The sequence below is a fragment of the Clupea harengus genome, chromosome 2 (assembly GCF_900700415.2).
Source record: "Clupea harengus chromosome 2, Ch_v2.0.2, whole genome shotgun sequence".
NCBI lineage: Eukaryota > Metazoa > Chordata > Actinopteri > Clupeiformes > Clupeidae > Clupea > Clupea harengus.
In genome coordinates, this window is record NC_045153.1 from 25,538,240 (window position 1) to 25,556,066 (window position 17,827).

The 17,827-nt window shown below is 44.6% G+C and overlaps 1 protein-coding gene across 1 annotated transcript in view; it reads right to left on the minus strand.

Annotated features, from left to right (window-relative positions):
• LOC105907942 (potassium voltage-gated channel subfamily H member 7) overlaps positions 1-16,810 on the minus strand; it is a 50,519-nt gene extending 33,709 nt beyond the window's left edge. Inside the window, exons 1-2 of the mRNA XM_042710639.1 lie at positions 16,292-16,810; positions 15,290-15,520 (exon numbers count right to left, since the gene is read on the minus strand). Of these exons, the coding sequence (XP_042566573.1) occupies positions 15,290-15,520; positions 16,292-16,367 (307 nt within the window). The 5' untranslated portion in view covers positions 16,368-16,810. The remainder of the gene's footprint in view (positions 1-15,289; positions 15,521-16,291) is intronic.
• Positions 16,811-17,827: the final 1,017 nt, after the last annotated feature.

The following is a 17,827-nucleotide window of genomic DNA, read 5'->3' on the forward strand; positions in this document are numbered from 1 at the left end:
TAGTAAGTAGCTTATTTGCCGTCTTGCGTTGTCTTGTGTTGCACTTGCTTGATGTTTGACTGTGTTAGGAAAGTTGTTGACTCACTAGTTTGTCATAGTGTCAAAGTAAGCACATTTCAAGAGGTTTTGCTAGGTTTAGCATCTCGTAAGCGATTACCAATTCCTACATAATGCCACTTTAACTATTAAATCCCTTTTTGTTCATCAAGATATCTCTTAGCCTCAGTTCTATGCTGAGAGTTTGAATTGATGACAATAGAAGTAAACCATATTATGTTGCATATTTGTTACAAGAGTCACAGTGAACATTTTCACATGTCCCTCATCCATAATAAACTTTATATTGACAACCTGTTTATCAGTTATACAAATGTCTGTTGTTTTGTAGTCAAACACTGTTTTATAAGCTTGCAGTTGGGCGGCAGATGAGCAGGCAAGGCAAACTTAAAGTTAACTGATACTGTTGGACAAATGATAATTTCCGCACTACTAGCATGCTAAATGGCATGTGTTAGTAACGCATGAAGCAGAGAGCTAGCAGAGCAATGGACTGTTTTGTTTGGCTCGTGCTCGCGTTTAGTTCTTCGTGAGACACAAGATACTTGAATTTTGCTTGAATAAACTGATGTTTTGAAATGGTGTCTCACTATGACCAAAACATAGTTTGCCTGTTCTGTCCTCAATTATATGGGTAGCATCGGCAACTGAGCAATGGTAGAGCAACCTTTGGTATAATTTCTAACCCTAAATAATAGTTCCTTGTTAACTGGAAGACATAGTATTACCTAGGTCTTATTGTTGATGTGACAGAAACTCAAAACTGTATGGAGTTAATCAACATAACTGCTTTCAGGAACTACACGATATCTGCACCTGCCACTCCGAATTACTCTGATCACTACAAGCCCGCTTGCTTTGAGGACAGTGTAGCACATTCAGATTGCTCTACCAATTATTGATTAGATCAGTTAGTAATTCTGTTACTTTTTATAGACAAACATTAGCAAACTCTTCAAAAGAAGGGTACGCCATAGATACACATGTTTTGTGGAGGAATCTGTCTTAGCCACTCAAGACCCAGTGCTGGCGAATTAATTTAGCTATGAAGTCTCGGTTTCCAATCATGAAAATGAAAAAAGTTTACACTAAAGTACGACCCTGAGTATCACAACTTGCAACAAAATGAGAAAAAGACAAGTTGACTTTCTGTGTAGGCCTACTTTATGTTTATGACTTCCATCTTGCACCTCTTTGAGGCACTCCAAAACCACTGAACCGAACAAAATGCAGATCAACATACCATTCGAGACATATGACTTTCGCCACATTCATTTTCAATGGGAAAATAAGCGATAACAAACGGCTCCAAAAATGCCTGAAACAGTAAAAATACAAATAATAAAACCTAACAAGAACAGTATGCTTGCGCAATAATAACGACACACACAAATCTATTTGCATGTATTTACAGCTCCGAGATGATGCTACACTTCACAACCCCCATAGTTTTGCCCGTAAATCACTGTCCATGCAAATTGGATTGGATCATTAGTCTGAAAAGCAAGAATGGGCAAGTAAGGCACACCAGATAAAATAGATGCATTCAATTACCCTTTCTGAACTAGCACACTGGTTACTGTACTCCATTATACTACACCATACTATACTATACTAGAATGTTTCAGACAGTACAGGGGCGAATCAATCTGTAGCTGGAAGACATCAATAGAGGCCCCACAGGGGCCTGGTTGATAACCTTTCCAGCGTTCATAGTGCAAGTAGCGTAAAATACGTAGAGAAATGTTGCAATAGCCACAGGCCAAGGCAGTGAACCTGAAATTCTAACTCTGGCCCTGAAGCTTAAACTTCACTAATACTTTAAGCTGCGTTCTCCAACTTTAATTGTTTATCCGATTACAGAAATCATTTTCAAAATCTGGACAAAACACTGATGTATCTGCTCATGAGCTGCCCACGCAGGAATGAATTTGAAGATGGGTTTTGTTGTGAACATTTTTGCCCCATTGAGGCAGTTAGCAAATATGAAAGGGTCCCACCACCACGTGCAGATTTACAGCATATCCATGATGACACAGACGCTAACTCACTCAGTAAATTCAACAACATAAACAGTCCCTGGCTAAATGAAAAGATAACTTGTTAAAGGAGAATACACTTCAGCAACACAGTCACACACACCGACACAAAGACACACACAGGAGTGGACTCAGGAGTGGACTCTTTTTGTCTGTGTGCCCCCCCCCACACACACACCTTTCCACCAACAACTCCCTTTATCTCTTCATGTGGCCTGGCCTTTGAAAATGGAGCCTTTGCGTATGTTTTCCCCTCGAGGTGGGGTACCTGATGTGCAGCGAGCGGGCAGATCAAACAGATCCCCGGCACAGCCAATGCAAATGCATTCTGCCAGCGTCCACTCTCCCCCGGCGTGTGGACGCACATTTGCAGTGTTCACAGAGCTCCGTCCCCAGAGCCGGCTCATGCAGGCAGCCTGTCAGTTGCATTCATTAGCAGTGCACTCTCTGTCTGACTATATATAACCAGCTCCTGTTGGACCGCATTAGCTATGTCAGCCCATAATAGGGGTGGCTGGCTGGCTGGCTGGCTGGCTGCTGGAGGTAAAAAAAAAAGGTGGTTGTCTAATTTGATCAAGATGTATTTGTGCAGTTGATGGATGGGCATTTTTTTTTGGAGGGGGGGGGGGGGGCATTTCACCTGAGCTACATGGACATCTTGGGTTGGGTTGTTGGAGTGGACAGAGAAATTAATCTGAAATACTTCTGATTCAGTAGTTTTGAATAGCAAAAAATAGACATATAAGCCACTTAAGGTAGGACCTTGCTTAGAGTATCCCCTCCGGGTGCCCTAGAAAATTGGATTCTGTTGTCTCCACAGAGTTCCACTGTTATGTACCGGGACTCAGAAAGCATTCTCAACAAATATCCATGAAATTGTCATGGATAGAGAAGCGCAAAGATGGTTTAAATTCAGCACTACGACTTATTTACAAAAATGAACAGCGCACCTGAACACGTATGATAAATATCATTCAGGAAACTCCAGTGGCACACTCACCTAAGTCTCCTCTCCCACCTCTGTTTAGCTTTCCGAAAATGTGCGTAATCTCCAATTTAGAAATAAAGCCCGCTGAATACAATAAGCCCCACTTGATCATTCATTCATTTGTTAGCCATAGCGCACGTGAGTCCCTCTCAGCAGTTCACCTGCTGAGTGGTTCTGGCAGGTGATTTTTGAAAAGCCATTACCTTAGGCGTGAGGGGAGCCGTACGGCTTACTGGCAGATAATGCAGCGGAAGCCTGTTTGGGCAATTACCTCACCACAGCAGATGGAAAAACAATAGCATCCTAATGGGGCGAGCACTCATCCTGACTCATGCTGAATGTCACCTCTCCTCAAGTAAAGCGTGAGGGAAATGACTTCCCTGGAAATATGCACTGAAACAATGTGGCCGAAAAAGGAACGAAAGGGTTATTCATCAAAGGGCCTTCGGTACCTTCTGTTCCGCTACGCGAGGCAGAATTCCTCCTAATGGAAAATTAGATATCACACCAGCCTCAAAAAAAAAAGTAACAGAAAAAGTCAAACAGAGAGAGAGATGCTGGGACATTTTCTACTTTTCGCAGAAATCAGAGCAGAGTAGAGATTCATTTACACCCTTTGATAGTCATTAGAAATGATTGTGGGGGCAGGCAGGTTTCAACATGCTGATTGAACAGAGAATTCATTGCTTGATTCTCTGCCAACAGAGAGCGTGGGGCCAGACTGGTGCCAAGTGAACAAAGTGTCTAGATCTTGACACTGACCAATCAATCCTGGAATTTATTAGCACTATGCTATTTAAGGAAACTTTGATCGAATGCACAGGGATAAAATAGCTCTGAATCAATTGATATCATCACTACCATAGCTTCTTTCTTTCTGTGAGGGAGAGTGAGTCTCTGGCTGAATGTCATACCATAGCTTACTTCTTTCTTTTTTCTCTTTCTTCTTTCTGTGTGTCACTTAAATAAAAACGCATACCTTCCATTTCATTTTAACCAGGCTTCATCTCTCCTTTAATTAGACGTGTGTTTACTCAAGTGAATACCTGCTGGGTGTCAGTATATTACATGCCTGTGAGGTGGCAGAGAATACAGTGTCCACACACCAGATAACTCCTCTTCTGACAAGACTGGCAATTTCAGCTGAAGGGCTATATTTACACCGTCATATTGTAAGACACTAATGATCATACCGACCCAGAGAGAACGAGCATTCTTGACAATTTTGGTCCTTAAACTAGCCCAAAATCAGCCACTACTACTCCAGTCCTGAGGTGTGTCACAAGTTACACCTATGATTATGAGCTTTTCCTAAGTGGGAGCCTAGGAATGGCAGAATCTCCATCAAGCATACATAACATGTAATACATAAATAGACCCATCATTACACAACAAGGGTGTTTGTCTAAATGTCTAAATGTGGAAGAGGAAGATCTATTTTCATTTGAGATTTGAGTTGAGAGGTGGTGTGCAACCTCACTGCTGTGTGACAACGAGCTGAAATGGAGTCATGCATGTGTGTATGTATGTATGCACAGACACAGGGAAACTATGCTGACACTGTTGTTCTACTCCCCGAAGAGCTGCTTCACTACAATAACTGCTGTGCTGGCACCAGTGCTCTATGTTTGGGATGAAGATAAGATGAATTTGGTATGATTCATGCAAACATAGGTACCGAAAATAACCGAGCAATAATCCAAGCCAGCATTTTCATTGGTTACCATGCATGAGCGCCAACATGTGATTAAGCACCGAAACCTCGTAAGGGGCCAAAGGTAATTTCTTCTTTGAAACCCACTGGTGTAAGCACATTTGAAATTAGGGGTACATTTATCATGGTAAGTCGCGTGTGCTCAATCATCAACCCATTTCAATAACCTAGTTATTAAGGACCTGCATTCCCTCTACAGCATAAGGCTTCTAGATCAGATGCCCCCACATGTACCTTTAATAACCATAAGGAAATCATTGTGTGAGATTCCCTCTCTGCCTTTCTCAATAATAATCATCCATCTTCTGAACTGATGCTGACAGATTGTAGCAAGCCGCGACACCCATGCATCTATAGATGAATGTATGTATGAAGAAAGTGTGAGTCAACAGCACTCTATTGGCAGGTAGAGTAGCTTTTCAGTACACAATGTATTTACATCTGTTTACAAACATTATGAGAACTGTGTTACACATTTGAAGTAAAATGCTCTTAAAAGAGTGCATCATGTTTACTATGACTATGCCAAGGCCTTAGTATCCCCCACCCCCAAATCATATGAGCTTGTTTTTATTAAAGCCTAAATGTCACTTTAGCATCAACCCAGTCTTTACATGCTAGCTATGCAATTAGAGACATTAGCCATCCAATTATTTTGGTCCAGCAGAAATGATATTTCTGTTGATATTTTGGCCAACTTAAGTCATTAAGTCTTAATTAAGATGCTTTTTGTGTTCGTGTGAATATGCAATGGAATATTCTAATGCAGATTTCAAAGCCCTGGTGTAATTTCTTCCAAGTCTCGTAATAGTTTAATAATCCCCTCTAAAAACAGAATATACACAGCATTAAGTCACAGATATCAATTTCCAAAAGAAAAATGGACATTCATTATGCCTCCCGGCAGTACTATACAAAAGGACTAATTCAATCCATTACTGCAGCTGCGAGTTCTTCTGTGCCCATCAAAAGGTGTTTTGGACTGATAGATGCTTCTAGAATGAAAATGGGAGCTAATTTCACCATGGGTGCACTTTGCAAGCCCTATCTCTGGATTTAACACACACACACACACACACACACACACACACACACACACACACACACACACACACACACACACACACACACACACACACACACACACACACACACACACACACACACACACAAAGAGAGGAAAAAAGCAGGATGCCAGACAAGGCGCTTCACTCTTTTCCCCTCTACCCGTCTCTCAGCAAATGTTAAATACGGGCCACTGGGGAATGCAAATGGTATTGATCAAAACATTTTTGTACTTGACTGCACTTCCTACCAGGGAAAGCCTTTTTTAATATCACACACATCCATCAGCAGAGAGAGAGCTCTTTGTCTGACGGACTTCATCAGAGCGAATGCTCAGCCGGGCTGGCGGCTGAAGGACATCTGTCTTTAGCAAGCAGATAAGGACAAGGCTGATCCGCCGTATCATTGAAAGGTTACGCAGTCAATCATTACCCCCTCGTTCTGGATTTGGACAGGGGGAACGAGCGCACCCCTCTCACTGACTCAGCAGCTTTCAGAGGTGGCCCTTCTCCTCACACATACATTGAAGGTGCATGCATGAAGGTCAGTTCCCATTTCAAGATGATGGAAATTTTCATTCGATTCCATTTCCACCATCAATAATTAAAGCATCACTGCTCGTTTAAGACATCCAGTGGAGTCCGCCTCCAGCAGAGGAGGTATTTCCCAGGTACTTGCTCTGAGGCAGCCTCCAGGAACTCAGCACTTTTAAAAAAGTACGACCCCGCAGAAATAACTTGGCCGTACAAACAAAATAGTGGCTTCTACTGAAAAAAAGAGATGAGTCACGTGTCTTCCTTCGAATGAGGGAAATACTCTGAATTTGTACACCTGACACACAATAAATCTCTTTTAGATCAAAGTAATTTGCATTAGATGTGCTAATATGTCCTCTTAGTGCTCAGCTTTAGAAAAAGGTAAACTACTCTTGCTTTGTAGTGTATCAGATAGTGCCACTGTGAAAGGTAGTTAATACACATAGCCTGCCTTACCTAACCTCACAACACAAACAATGCATCTCCCATCCAAAGAAACCTGATCACTCTAATTTGCTTAGCACATTTTGTCACTTAACTGCTTTAAAAGCGGCACAGTTTATCTCTCACTGTGCCAATGATGCTGAATGTTGAGGGCTCAGTGACAACATCTTCATGTATGCCTCAATCTGAATCTCATCTAAAAGGCAAAATGCACTTCCTGTGGAGAAAAGGAAGTTAATTGAATGAGCCAAAAAAAAGATGGAGACAGAGAGGTCGATGTCAATAGTGTGAAACAAGTTTAGGCATGTGGTCATCTAGGCCTGTTTATTCTCATCACGCATAATATCATTATGCGCTGCCCGGTGCATTAGTGTAATATGTGTTAGATCCCTGTCTCTGCTAAAGCATCCAATTACAGGGAATGTAAATGAAAGCGCTAGGAAGTGACAGAGCAGTCTGTTTGGGTAGGAAATAATCAGAATCCTGCCGTTCCCTGGGGAGAGGTGTTGAAAAGTAGATCAACGCTAACAAAAAAAAAAAAAGATGAGAGAGAGTGCTTCTTTTGCAGCAGTCAGGTGGGCTGTATAATCTCAACATCATTTCATAATCTCTGAGGACAGAGGCTCTTCCATTGGTTTTGGCGCACTGCCTATCGATTTAGTTTCCCCCCCAAAGAGGAGATTGGGTTTAATTCTGAAATGACTCCCACTATAGTGCCGCAAGCCCTGGATATACTGCAGGTAAATGGACCTACAGGATGTTTTGCATCTTAAAATTGGAACTGCAATGACATGATCTACTGATCAACAGCAATTTAAGGTGTATCAATCAAGGTTTATATTCACAATAAATAATCTTCAGTAATCTTAATGCATGCCATACTGCATATACAGTACATGTATATGCATGTATAGCACATGCATATACATATTATCGATGTATAGTGTTCAGTAGTAATATGTTATTTCCAATAAAAGAACATTTGTGTTTGTATAGTATTGTTTAGTTGACAGTGCTGGGATTTGGAAAGGGACTCTCAGAGAGGGTATCATATGCATCTGTGACTGCACACAAGGCATTACACTTTAAACTAGTATACACACTGTTTATGAAAAAAGAACATGCAATACTGTGCATTCTAAATTATATTATTACATCTGCCAGATGAAATTTTACAAATGCACTGAGGTTAAATTGTTACAAGGATAAATCTTTCTTAAAATGTTTTCTCTTTGCCAAAAAGTATTATAATATGGACAAAAAGGTTCTGTATGCTGGGCCGGTTGCATAACCATGCATCAGATTTAGACTGCTGCTTTAGACTGTTCTGTTCTGTCTGTCACAGTGTATCCAGAGGACACTGGGATAAAATCGAGCCATTGTAAGCAAACCCAGGAAAAACAGCAACAGTGTAGACCTCGAACAGAAGGGCAACCAAGGAGTACCATCACAACTGTGCGAAACTGTGAAATATAGAACAGCATTTGCAATAACGTACATCCACAATAGTGATTTTGTTAAAATGTTAGACATTTGACATATAATTAAAATACTGCACGCGAAGAAGCAGAAAATTAAACGGTTAGGCAAAGATTAAACAGGCGCAGGGAAGATAAAAACACATGGGCACTTTCAGGCTTCTTTGGACCATCCCTCTCCCATCTCTGGTAGTGATGCTGGCGATGCAATCTGACAGGGTTATCGTTGCGGGGGCTGTTCCGCACAACTGTATGCAGCCTCGTCGAATCAGATTGGGGAGATATGGGGGTGGGGTTGGGCTGGGTTGGGGAGTGTAGAGCCTGGCTAACCCTTTGTTTGCGGTGGGCCGGCCATGTGGCTTTTTCTCGCCTCGCTGGAGCTCAAGCGAGCCAGACGCCATGGCCTACATTCATTTTTAATCATGGCCAATGGTAGTCGTCATTGGAAAACCACAGGCTGTCTTGAGACAAGGTTACCGCTCCCTTTGGTGGGTGCAGTTGAAGGTGTTCAAAGACATCACAGTGTCTTTGTTTTGTTGCTTTTAGAGTTTATGGTGCAACCAGGACTACTGAAAGACCTAGTTTAGGTTTTAAAATGTCCACGACTACATGCAAATGAATATTATTGATAGAGATGCACAGATGTGAAACAAAGACTTATTTTATTATTGGCAAGGTTATTCCAACACCTTACATTCATTCACAACCTGACATTCCTAACTTATATTTGACTGTAGTGAAAGAAAGTGTTATTAACACTAATAGCAAAATCAATATCTTCACGGTTAGACCTACCAAAGCCTACTATTATGAGAGTAATGGTAGTCATATGCCAAATGTAATTAATTAACAGCCTTTTAAAGAATCTCATTCTATTGAATCGCAAGATATCCATTTTGAGATGTCTTCACCAACATCAGCCAAGACAAATAACAGGGTTAATTGTGTGCCCACAGCATGGCGTGCGCTAATGGTTATAGACATCGTACTCCTTGGCTAATGCAATGATGTGAAATGGGTGACCATGCGTTTAGTCCTCATTAATAGCATGGGAGGAAGCTATAAGTATTCTCCGCCGTCTAAAAGGGCCACACAGGTGCTCCAGCCGGCTGAACAGAAAGCTCTCTTTTCAGAAATGACAGTCAATCTTTGGGTCAGAAATTCAGCAAATGGCAGACAATAATTGGCCATGATAGGATAGAACAGGAAAACAGTGAATACATGGATTGTGCTGGAGGCAAAACAGACAGAGAAGGGACAGAAGAGATGTGCGAGCGCAGGAACAGCAATGCTACTAACAGCCCTGGAACTGGGCTGTAATTTCCCCCACACGGGTAGATGCGAGCAATTCAAGGTTATTCATTATGCATAATTTTCACTGCTAATTTATTGAGTTTTTTGGGGATAATTGTAACTCACAGTTATGCTCTGCCTTCCACCAAGCTCTAATTGTGGACAAGTCCATCACCTAGAGCTAATTAGCACCCGCCGTCCGTCTTTACAATTTGCACATTGTTTGCAGCTTGTCTTTTTTGTTTAAATTCAGAATTTTATGTGAACCCAATTCGCCCCAGGATAACAATTGTAATGAATATATAAGTATAAATATGAATGTAATGAGGAATATAGAAGAAGCCTATTTTTTAGTATTCAAGTTCAGTGCCACAAAACCACAAACCCAAAGTGGATGTGTGGGAAAGCATTGCGCTGTAAGTGGCTTTAACAGGATTGTACACTTGTATTATAATGAAATAATACATCGACTCTGTAATTGTGATTGCTGGTGAGCTAGGTGTAATTTGGAGGTAAAATATTGGCCACAGTGGCTCTGTTATCACAGATATGGGCTGAAGCAGATGGGGAAACTTGTGAGGCTTACACAAGTCTCTCCTTGCTGGCATTATTTGTTAAATTTGAGATATACAGTATCTTGATGCTTTGGACAGGGATATGCTGAGCAGCTGCGATGAGCAATCTCCTCTTTCCCCCCAGCTGCACCCCTCCTCAACAACCCCCCCCCCCCCCCCCCCCTCTGTGCCATTATTCAACTTCCCTTTACAAACATCTCCTGATCAAGAAAAACCTGCATGATGAAACTCATTCCAAACCAGGGCATCCGACAAATCTGCCGCAGAGAATATCTCCTTGCCCTGTTGGAAACAGGCAATCGCTCCACGGAGCAGCGTCTCGTCTGGCTAGGCTCCTCCGCAACCTGAGCCCCCAAATGAAACCTGATATGTTTTTTTATTTCATGAGCTGGTTACTCTGATCGGCTGACGTCACCGCCGTAAAAACGCCTGACCCTGGTGTGGAGACGCAGTCCTGCGGCCGGGCCGAGGGTAACCAAAGAGGGGGGGGGGGGGAGGAATGAAAAATGCATGTTCCTTTTCAGAGGCAGTCATCCACATCTCACACGGCGCACGCACCTCACGAATCCCCTCAGCGGCCTACGCAGACTGACAGGCAGCCGCCCTGGGGAGGCCTCCGCCGTGGAGCCCTCACCCAGAGGAATAGGACAACCGAGGGAGAGGCAGTGGGGGAGAGGCAGGGGCGGAGAGGCAGGGGCGGGGGCTGTTGTGTGACGGGGGCTCCACCTGTGAAACACTGCACCACACACACACGCCACATGTTCCAGCTCTGTCCGCACCTCTCTCCTCCAGGCCTGTTAAAAGCCCATTATCCGTTTAACTCGAGCATGCAGCTCGGTGTCAGCTTCCCTTTTGTCAGACACATTATGTTACAAAGTATTATTACATCCCACCGGACGAGCTACTTTTACAAGGCCCGTCGAAAGTAAAGTATTTACCTCATTAACGGGGGTACCATCCCTCATGGTAGGAGGGGTGTGAATTAATGATGCGGCACTATGGTTTCCGAGCACCACCGCGCCCCAACGCGAGCAGAGGCGGGGAGCACCGGGGACGGAAGGCCGGAGGGCCCTGAGCTGCTTTGTGTGGGGCTGTGGGTCTTCATCATCCCAGATTTCTTTCATTCGCTAAGCATACGCGTAAGCTGCTTAGCACTGCCGCTTCTGTAAAGCAAATAAGCCAGGAAGGTATAGTGGCTGATACTGCTGTGGATGCTGCTAGTGCTGTGGCAGAGCCTGACACAGCCGTAGCTCACACCGACTGACACCTCAGTTCAAGACTCGGCTCTGTTCGGCGCTGTGAAGAAAGACGAGGTGAAGTGAATTCAATTGACCCTGTGTGGATGTTCGATGTGAGCTGGAGTGGCGATAAAGTGTCTCTGTCAACTCAGTGCATCGACTCTCCTTTTCGCTTCGCCAAACTTCGGCATAATTTACACGTGGCATCACACCGCTGCCAAGATTGGCTGATTTGCAGCCGTGGTCCACAGGCTTTTTCTAGTGACGACCAAATCAAATCGATTTAAAGAGGTGCACATCCTTCAGTGCGAGCATCGATAAAGGGAGACATGAAGCCTGCAAAGGCCTCCCGCCTCCTACCTCTGTCGGTGCGAAACACCAAGAGAGCCAAATTAACGGGAAAAGCATCAGATGCTATTACGAAGTGTACACTTTCTTTTTGCACCCGGGCACAATATGGGCACAGATTCCCTCCTCTCGCCCCTGCACGGCTGGCGGCTGTTCATTGTGAACTCCCGGTGTGTGTGTCACCGCGCTGATGACTGCTCCGACTCCTCCAGCAGGCTCCAGGAGCGCTGGCTCAGGGTTGCTTCTGTGGGAGGGTGCCAATGATTGGAATCTGAAAGTGTCAAATGGATTTTTGCCTCCCTCCAGCGCCCCAATAATGGCAGACACACACACACCGCCCATATTTATGGTCTATATATGGAGCCCCTTCTATGTTATCACAGTCACAACACAACCCCCGTAAGGGGCTTGACGGTGCATTCCTAACTGTCCATTCTATCATTCCTTTTTACTAATGAGCACCCCCTATGCCAGCCGTCCCTGCTATTTGTGTCCAGTTTATGGCTGTCCTGTCTCCGTTAAAATGGGGGCGATCCATGGAATGGGAGGCATGTGAAGCTGGAGGCATGTGAGGGCTTCCCACCACACTACACGGCGGCTTACGCTTAATAATCAAGCCGGCGTGGTGACCACACGCTGTAAATAGCCACTGGGCTCTGGGTCACAGACGAAGCTTGAAATGTCTTTTTTTTGATGTAGCATGACATAATAGAACCACAGCCTCCTGCCATAGCTTTGAGCAGTCATGTATATGAGCAAGCAGGGCGGTGCCAGGGCTGCATGGTGTTTGTGTGTGTGAGTGTCTGTGTGTGTGTGTGTGTGTGTGTGTGTGTGTGTGTGTGTGTGTGAGTGTGTGTGTGTGTATGTGTGTGTGTCTGTGTGAGTGTCTGTGTGTGCGTGTGTGTGTGTGTGTGTGTGTGTGAGTGTCTGCGTGTGTGTGTGTGTGTGTGTGTGTGTGAGTGTGTGTGTGTGTGAGTGTCTGTGTGTGTGCGTGTGTGAGTGAGTGTTTGCATGCGTGTGCTGATAAATGTGTGGCGTATTAGCCTGTCTGTAATGCTCCACGCCTGTAAAAAGACAAGACGTGCCATCATCAAAGCGCTGGATGCGGCGCACCGGCGAGCCCGACGTGGCTTTAATTCCCTGCGACTTCACAGGTGCCCTGCTGAGTGCTTGCTGCTTGTGCAAAATGAGATTCCCCATCATGGCTGGGGGGGTGGTCGGAGGGGGGTGCTTGCTTAAGAAGCACTCCATGGGGCCAGGAGTGACATTCAGCAGAGGATGAAAAAAGTACAATGACAGACAGGGAGGCAGAGATGAGGCCGCGGGGAGGAGAGGGCTCATTCTCTACAGCGCCAGGAGACGGCTCTGTAACAGCGGACGGGTAATGTTACACGAACACAGGCGTGGCACGGGTACGAGTGCACACACACACACACACACAAGCACACGTGAGCGCACACACTGTCACTGACTCATCAAAACACACACACACACACACACAAACACCCGGGAGCGCACACACTGTCACTCACTCATCAAAACACACACACACACACACACACTGGAGCACTCACTCACTCATCAAAACACACACACACAAACACACCTACTCACACCAATCCGCACACACGCGGAGGCTTAAATTGATGCATCAACAGAAGCGAGCGATACTTGCGAGACAGATTCCTTCATGACCTATCTAGCGGCGATGTCACCTCTCCCAGAAGTGCCAAGCCAATCAGTGCGACTCGCGGCTAATGTCTCCATATGCTGCTGGGATAGGGTTTGGGAGCCTCTCTCAGTACATAGTAACAATCCCCCCCCCCACCCACCCCCCACACACACACAGTTTACCACACCATTTAACCTCCAATCCCGCGATCTCTAAATCAACATTAAATCTATGTTTTTCATGATGATTTGTCAATGACAGGTTTGTTGTGTGTCAGAGCATTCATGATTTACCCAGTACAGAGGTTTTACAGGAAGCAGTGGTGATTACTTGCGTCTTTATTGAGGCCTCTCCCTGCCATCATGTGGTTTTACGGCGGAACTGTGTACGAGGGGGATGACAACGATTTATTTTGGTGGCAGTCCTGGATTGCGAATCAATGTGCGATAAGCTTTTTGGATTCTCATTAAAACAGTGTTTGCAACAGATGCGGCTGCCTCCAGACACATTAACTCCATTTCATAACTGTAGACGATGCTGAGCTGATGTAAAGCACATGCATGAGCACCTTGGTCTGGGGTAAATGTCCTTGGAGTAATGACACAGCAACGCAGCTAAAACCACAAGCCAGACTTCTGGGCTGTCAGGGTGGCGTCATGACTACTGGCAGTAAGAATGAGTGGAGATACATTTCTTCGGATTCAAGAGGTGAAGTAATCTAAATAGCACAAAACAGAGATGCCATGAACAAACCTAAATCAACATCAGAGAGTTGTCCATCATTCCAGCATAAACATCCAGGCTTAAAGAAACAACAGGCGAGTTGGTTGTAGGGGTTGTAAGGTGAGTATAACGAAGGCTGATCAACTGATGCCTCCTGTTACTAAGATGAAATGGAGTAGCTCCTATTTGATATCCCATCCAACCCCCTCCCTCCACTACCATCACACACACACACACACACACACACACACACACACACACACACACACACACACACACACACACACACACACACACACACACACACACACACACACACACACACACACCAGGCCCATATTAAACGACAGAGTTCAGGCTGCGCCAGGCCCTGATTGCTGATGCAAACACAGGTGGTTGTATTTATGGATTCCTCAACCCCTCGATGCCTCCCAAGATGAATAAGAGGCTGATGTTAAATGTGAGCGTTAATGCCATCATCCTCTAGGGGTGCATTTTTTTGATCCTGTGAAATTCTCCAGCAGGGAAGGCTGCTCAGAGAGACGTCTGAGGGATTTGTCTGAGTCTCCCCTGGCATATGAGAGAGGATGCTCACATTATTGGAGCCGTGCCTGACGTTGGTTCAGTGCACAAATCGTTCGGAATAAGTCTCTGAAGAAAATGAGACGCTTAAGACAGTGGGGCAGAGCAGGAGAGGAAGAGAGCAAAAAAGAAGGAGAGCGAGGAAAAGAGGGAGAGAGAGAGAGAGAGAGAGAGTGAGTGAATGCAAGAGAAACAAGAAAAAAAGAGAAAGTGTGTTTGATTCTCTATGTGAGTGTGTGCATGTCTGAGCAAGTGTGTGTTAGAGAGAGAGAGAGAGAGAGAGAGAGAGAGCGAGAGAGAGAGAAAGAGACAGACAGACAGAGTCTCTGTTGATGACTAAATCTCACATTTCTTTCAAACGGCTTTTAGAATGACAGGTATTTCAGGCAGTAGAAAAAGCCTCTTTTTGTGTAAAAAAAAAGAACATGATTTCCCCAGCACCCTTTCAGAGCCTTTGCGAGAGTGTGTGCAAAGCTAGAAAAGACCCCTAGAGCAGCCCCGATCCAAAGTGGAAGCGCAGAGTAGGGGGGAACTCACCATCCTTGCGGTGGTAGGTGATCTCCACCTTCTTCTCCTCAGAGCCCAGCAGGGCCTGGGCGAACTGGGAGATGGCGTTGCGCTTGGTGAGCTCGCCGTGCAGGAAGTCACAGGTGCAGGGCTTCTGCATGACGTCCATCCGCGAGAAGCCCGTCATCTCACAGAAGCCGTCATTGCAGTAGATGATGGCACAGTTGGGCACCCTGGCGTTTGCTATGATGAATTTCTTGTCTGATGAGGGAGCACAGGATGAGAGCGTTAGCGTTTCTGTCTTGTGACGTTTTTTTATTTAGCCTGTTTTTTTTTTTTTCAAACAGTGTGTGGCTCAAGCAGGGCATTTATTAGTGAATAATGATCAAAACACACACCGCTTCCTGCTACTTCATTGTATGATAATGATCAATGATTGGTTGACAAACATGCCAACCACAATGTACACTGGCTATGCTACTTGAATGCTTGTGCTATGGGTTTCCTGCCATAACCAGCATGAGTACGCATATCTGGAACAGCTGTCCCACAAACTGCATTCAGGAGATCACTAAACACTGATGCACTCCAATTACTTCAGTGTTTACAAAGCACACATACTGTATTAGGATTTGCATGATCATGAGCGTAAGTCGTAAATCGTGTTCAATACCCAATATAATATTAAACTGAGCATCACAGGAATAACCCAGGTCACCCTACCTACACTAGAGCATGGGACATTTCACCCAAGCACCACATACAAGTACACACAAGAATCTTTGTTCACCCTAGGTAAAACAATCACATTGATATTTCAAGATTACATAAAGCCATTATAATAGAGTATTATTTGTTCAGTTCACATAAAGGTGGATATAAAATGTTTTATCATAAAACAGTCATTTTAATACTGTTACAAAATTCAGAGGCATCAGCATATCGTCTGTTTACCAATATGACCCTTTGCTCACTTTTGTACTAGTCTATGGAAAGTGTCGGCAAGGCTTTTGTATTACAATTTATACTTACTTTGTCCTTCGAATTTCCGTATTATCATTCCAAGAAAGGTATTCTGAGGCGCAACATGACCTCTTCGGACTGGCATGGTTGAAAGATCTTCAGCTAGTGCCGTTTGAAGGCGGCTGCTTTAAAAACCTGTGCTGAAGTTACCGTTGTTGTTTAATTATATCCGCTTTGTCACAAATCATTGCAGTTTTTTCCCTCTCAGTGACCTTTGCGGTGTTACTTAGACGCGGTCTTGACAGGACTCGCGCCGGAGCCTTTGAAGAACTCCGCGCCGATGCCACATGGAACCGGGGATGAAAGCTCGAGTCAAATTGAGTTGTAAAACCATCTCTAACTGAAGATGGACGCAATCCCGCTGTTGTCTGAAGCGCTGTGCTGAGAGGGAAAGGAAGACTGGAGCTCATCTGCCAGGGGGAGGGACGTTACCTCTGAGGGCTTAACGCTCAGCTTTGGCACCTCGATCTGGCGAAGCCGCGCGCATTCAATTTTGGGAGGAAGAGACAGCGCAGATTCGGAAGCCAAACCTGAAGGCGTCGATTATACTGTACCTTAGCCAGGAGGTGCCTCGCTCATAAGGCACGTGGCTCTAGTTTTCCACTATTTACGCGCGTAATCAAATCATTCTATTCCACAAAATAAAAATGTCGTGCCTTGTTCGCTTATATTCTTTAATCTCTTCCTGAATAAAAAGCAAATGCAATAATACGATAGCCCTTTTCTTTCACTTTTCGATACTTTGCAACATCTAAGCGACTAGTGCAGAGGAGGGTATCTAGCACAGTGACCTGTCCATGGTGCTGAAGTTTTAACCATTCTGTGCACAGAATAAATTCCATTCCTCAGACATTAGAAGACAATAGCGTCGGACGAGCCCTCTGTGCGAACGCACTAGTGGGCTGGTGCAGGATATGCAGCTGAGAGAGCCACATTTTTCCCTGCAATTGAGATTTATTGAAAGTGTCTCTGTTACGACCCAGTGCGCCCCTTTACTTTATGCCATGCGTGGACTGAACACAGAACTGGGGAGATGATTAGATCATTGCCCACACCTTGGAAAAGGTAGGGGCTATATAACAGTTTCAGTTCTCCATCCCCAAGATTGATCTTGCCCTAAAATCCTTGCCCCACACATACACCATACACATTCATGCACCCTCCACAACATGCTCATGCTGGCATCCATTCATTCCCTGCCAACATACATGCATCCACCCCCCACCCCCGCCTTCCCCCGCAGACACTCATTCTTACTTTTGTTATGTTTGTGTTTCACATTCATCAATACTTTAATCCATACGTACTCTGCGGACAGTTTAGTTTAAGCTGCTGGGGTGGGATTGAAGCAGCATGAAAAATGCAAATGTGGGCAGGCCGGAAAGCCCCTCTTAGTGTGTACGGAAACATCTGTCAGTGTATTTCACAGAAGGCTCAGCTCCCATCTGGCCCATTGAGAAATAAGGGAGATGCAGCCGCGGAGATAAATAAATAATACAAGTATAACGACTCAGTTTAAAGAATGACCTTGTCATACCGTACACT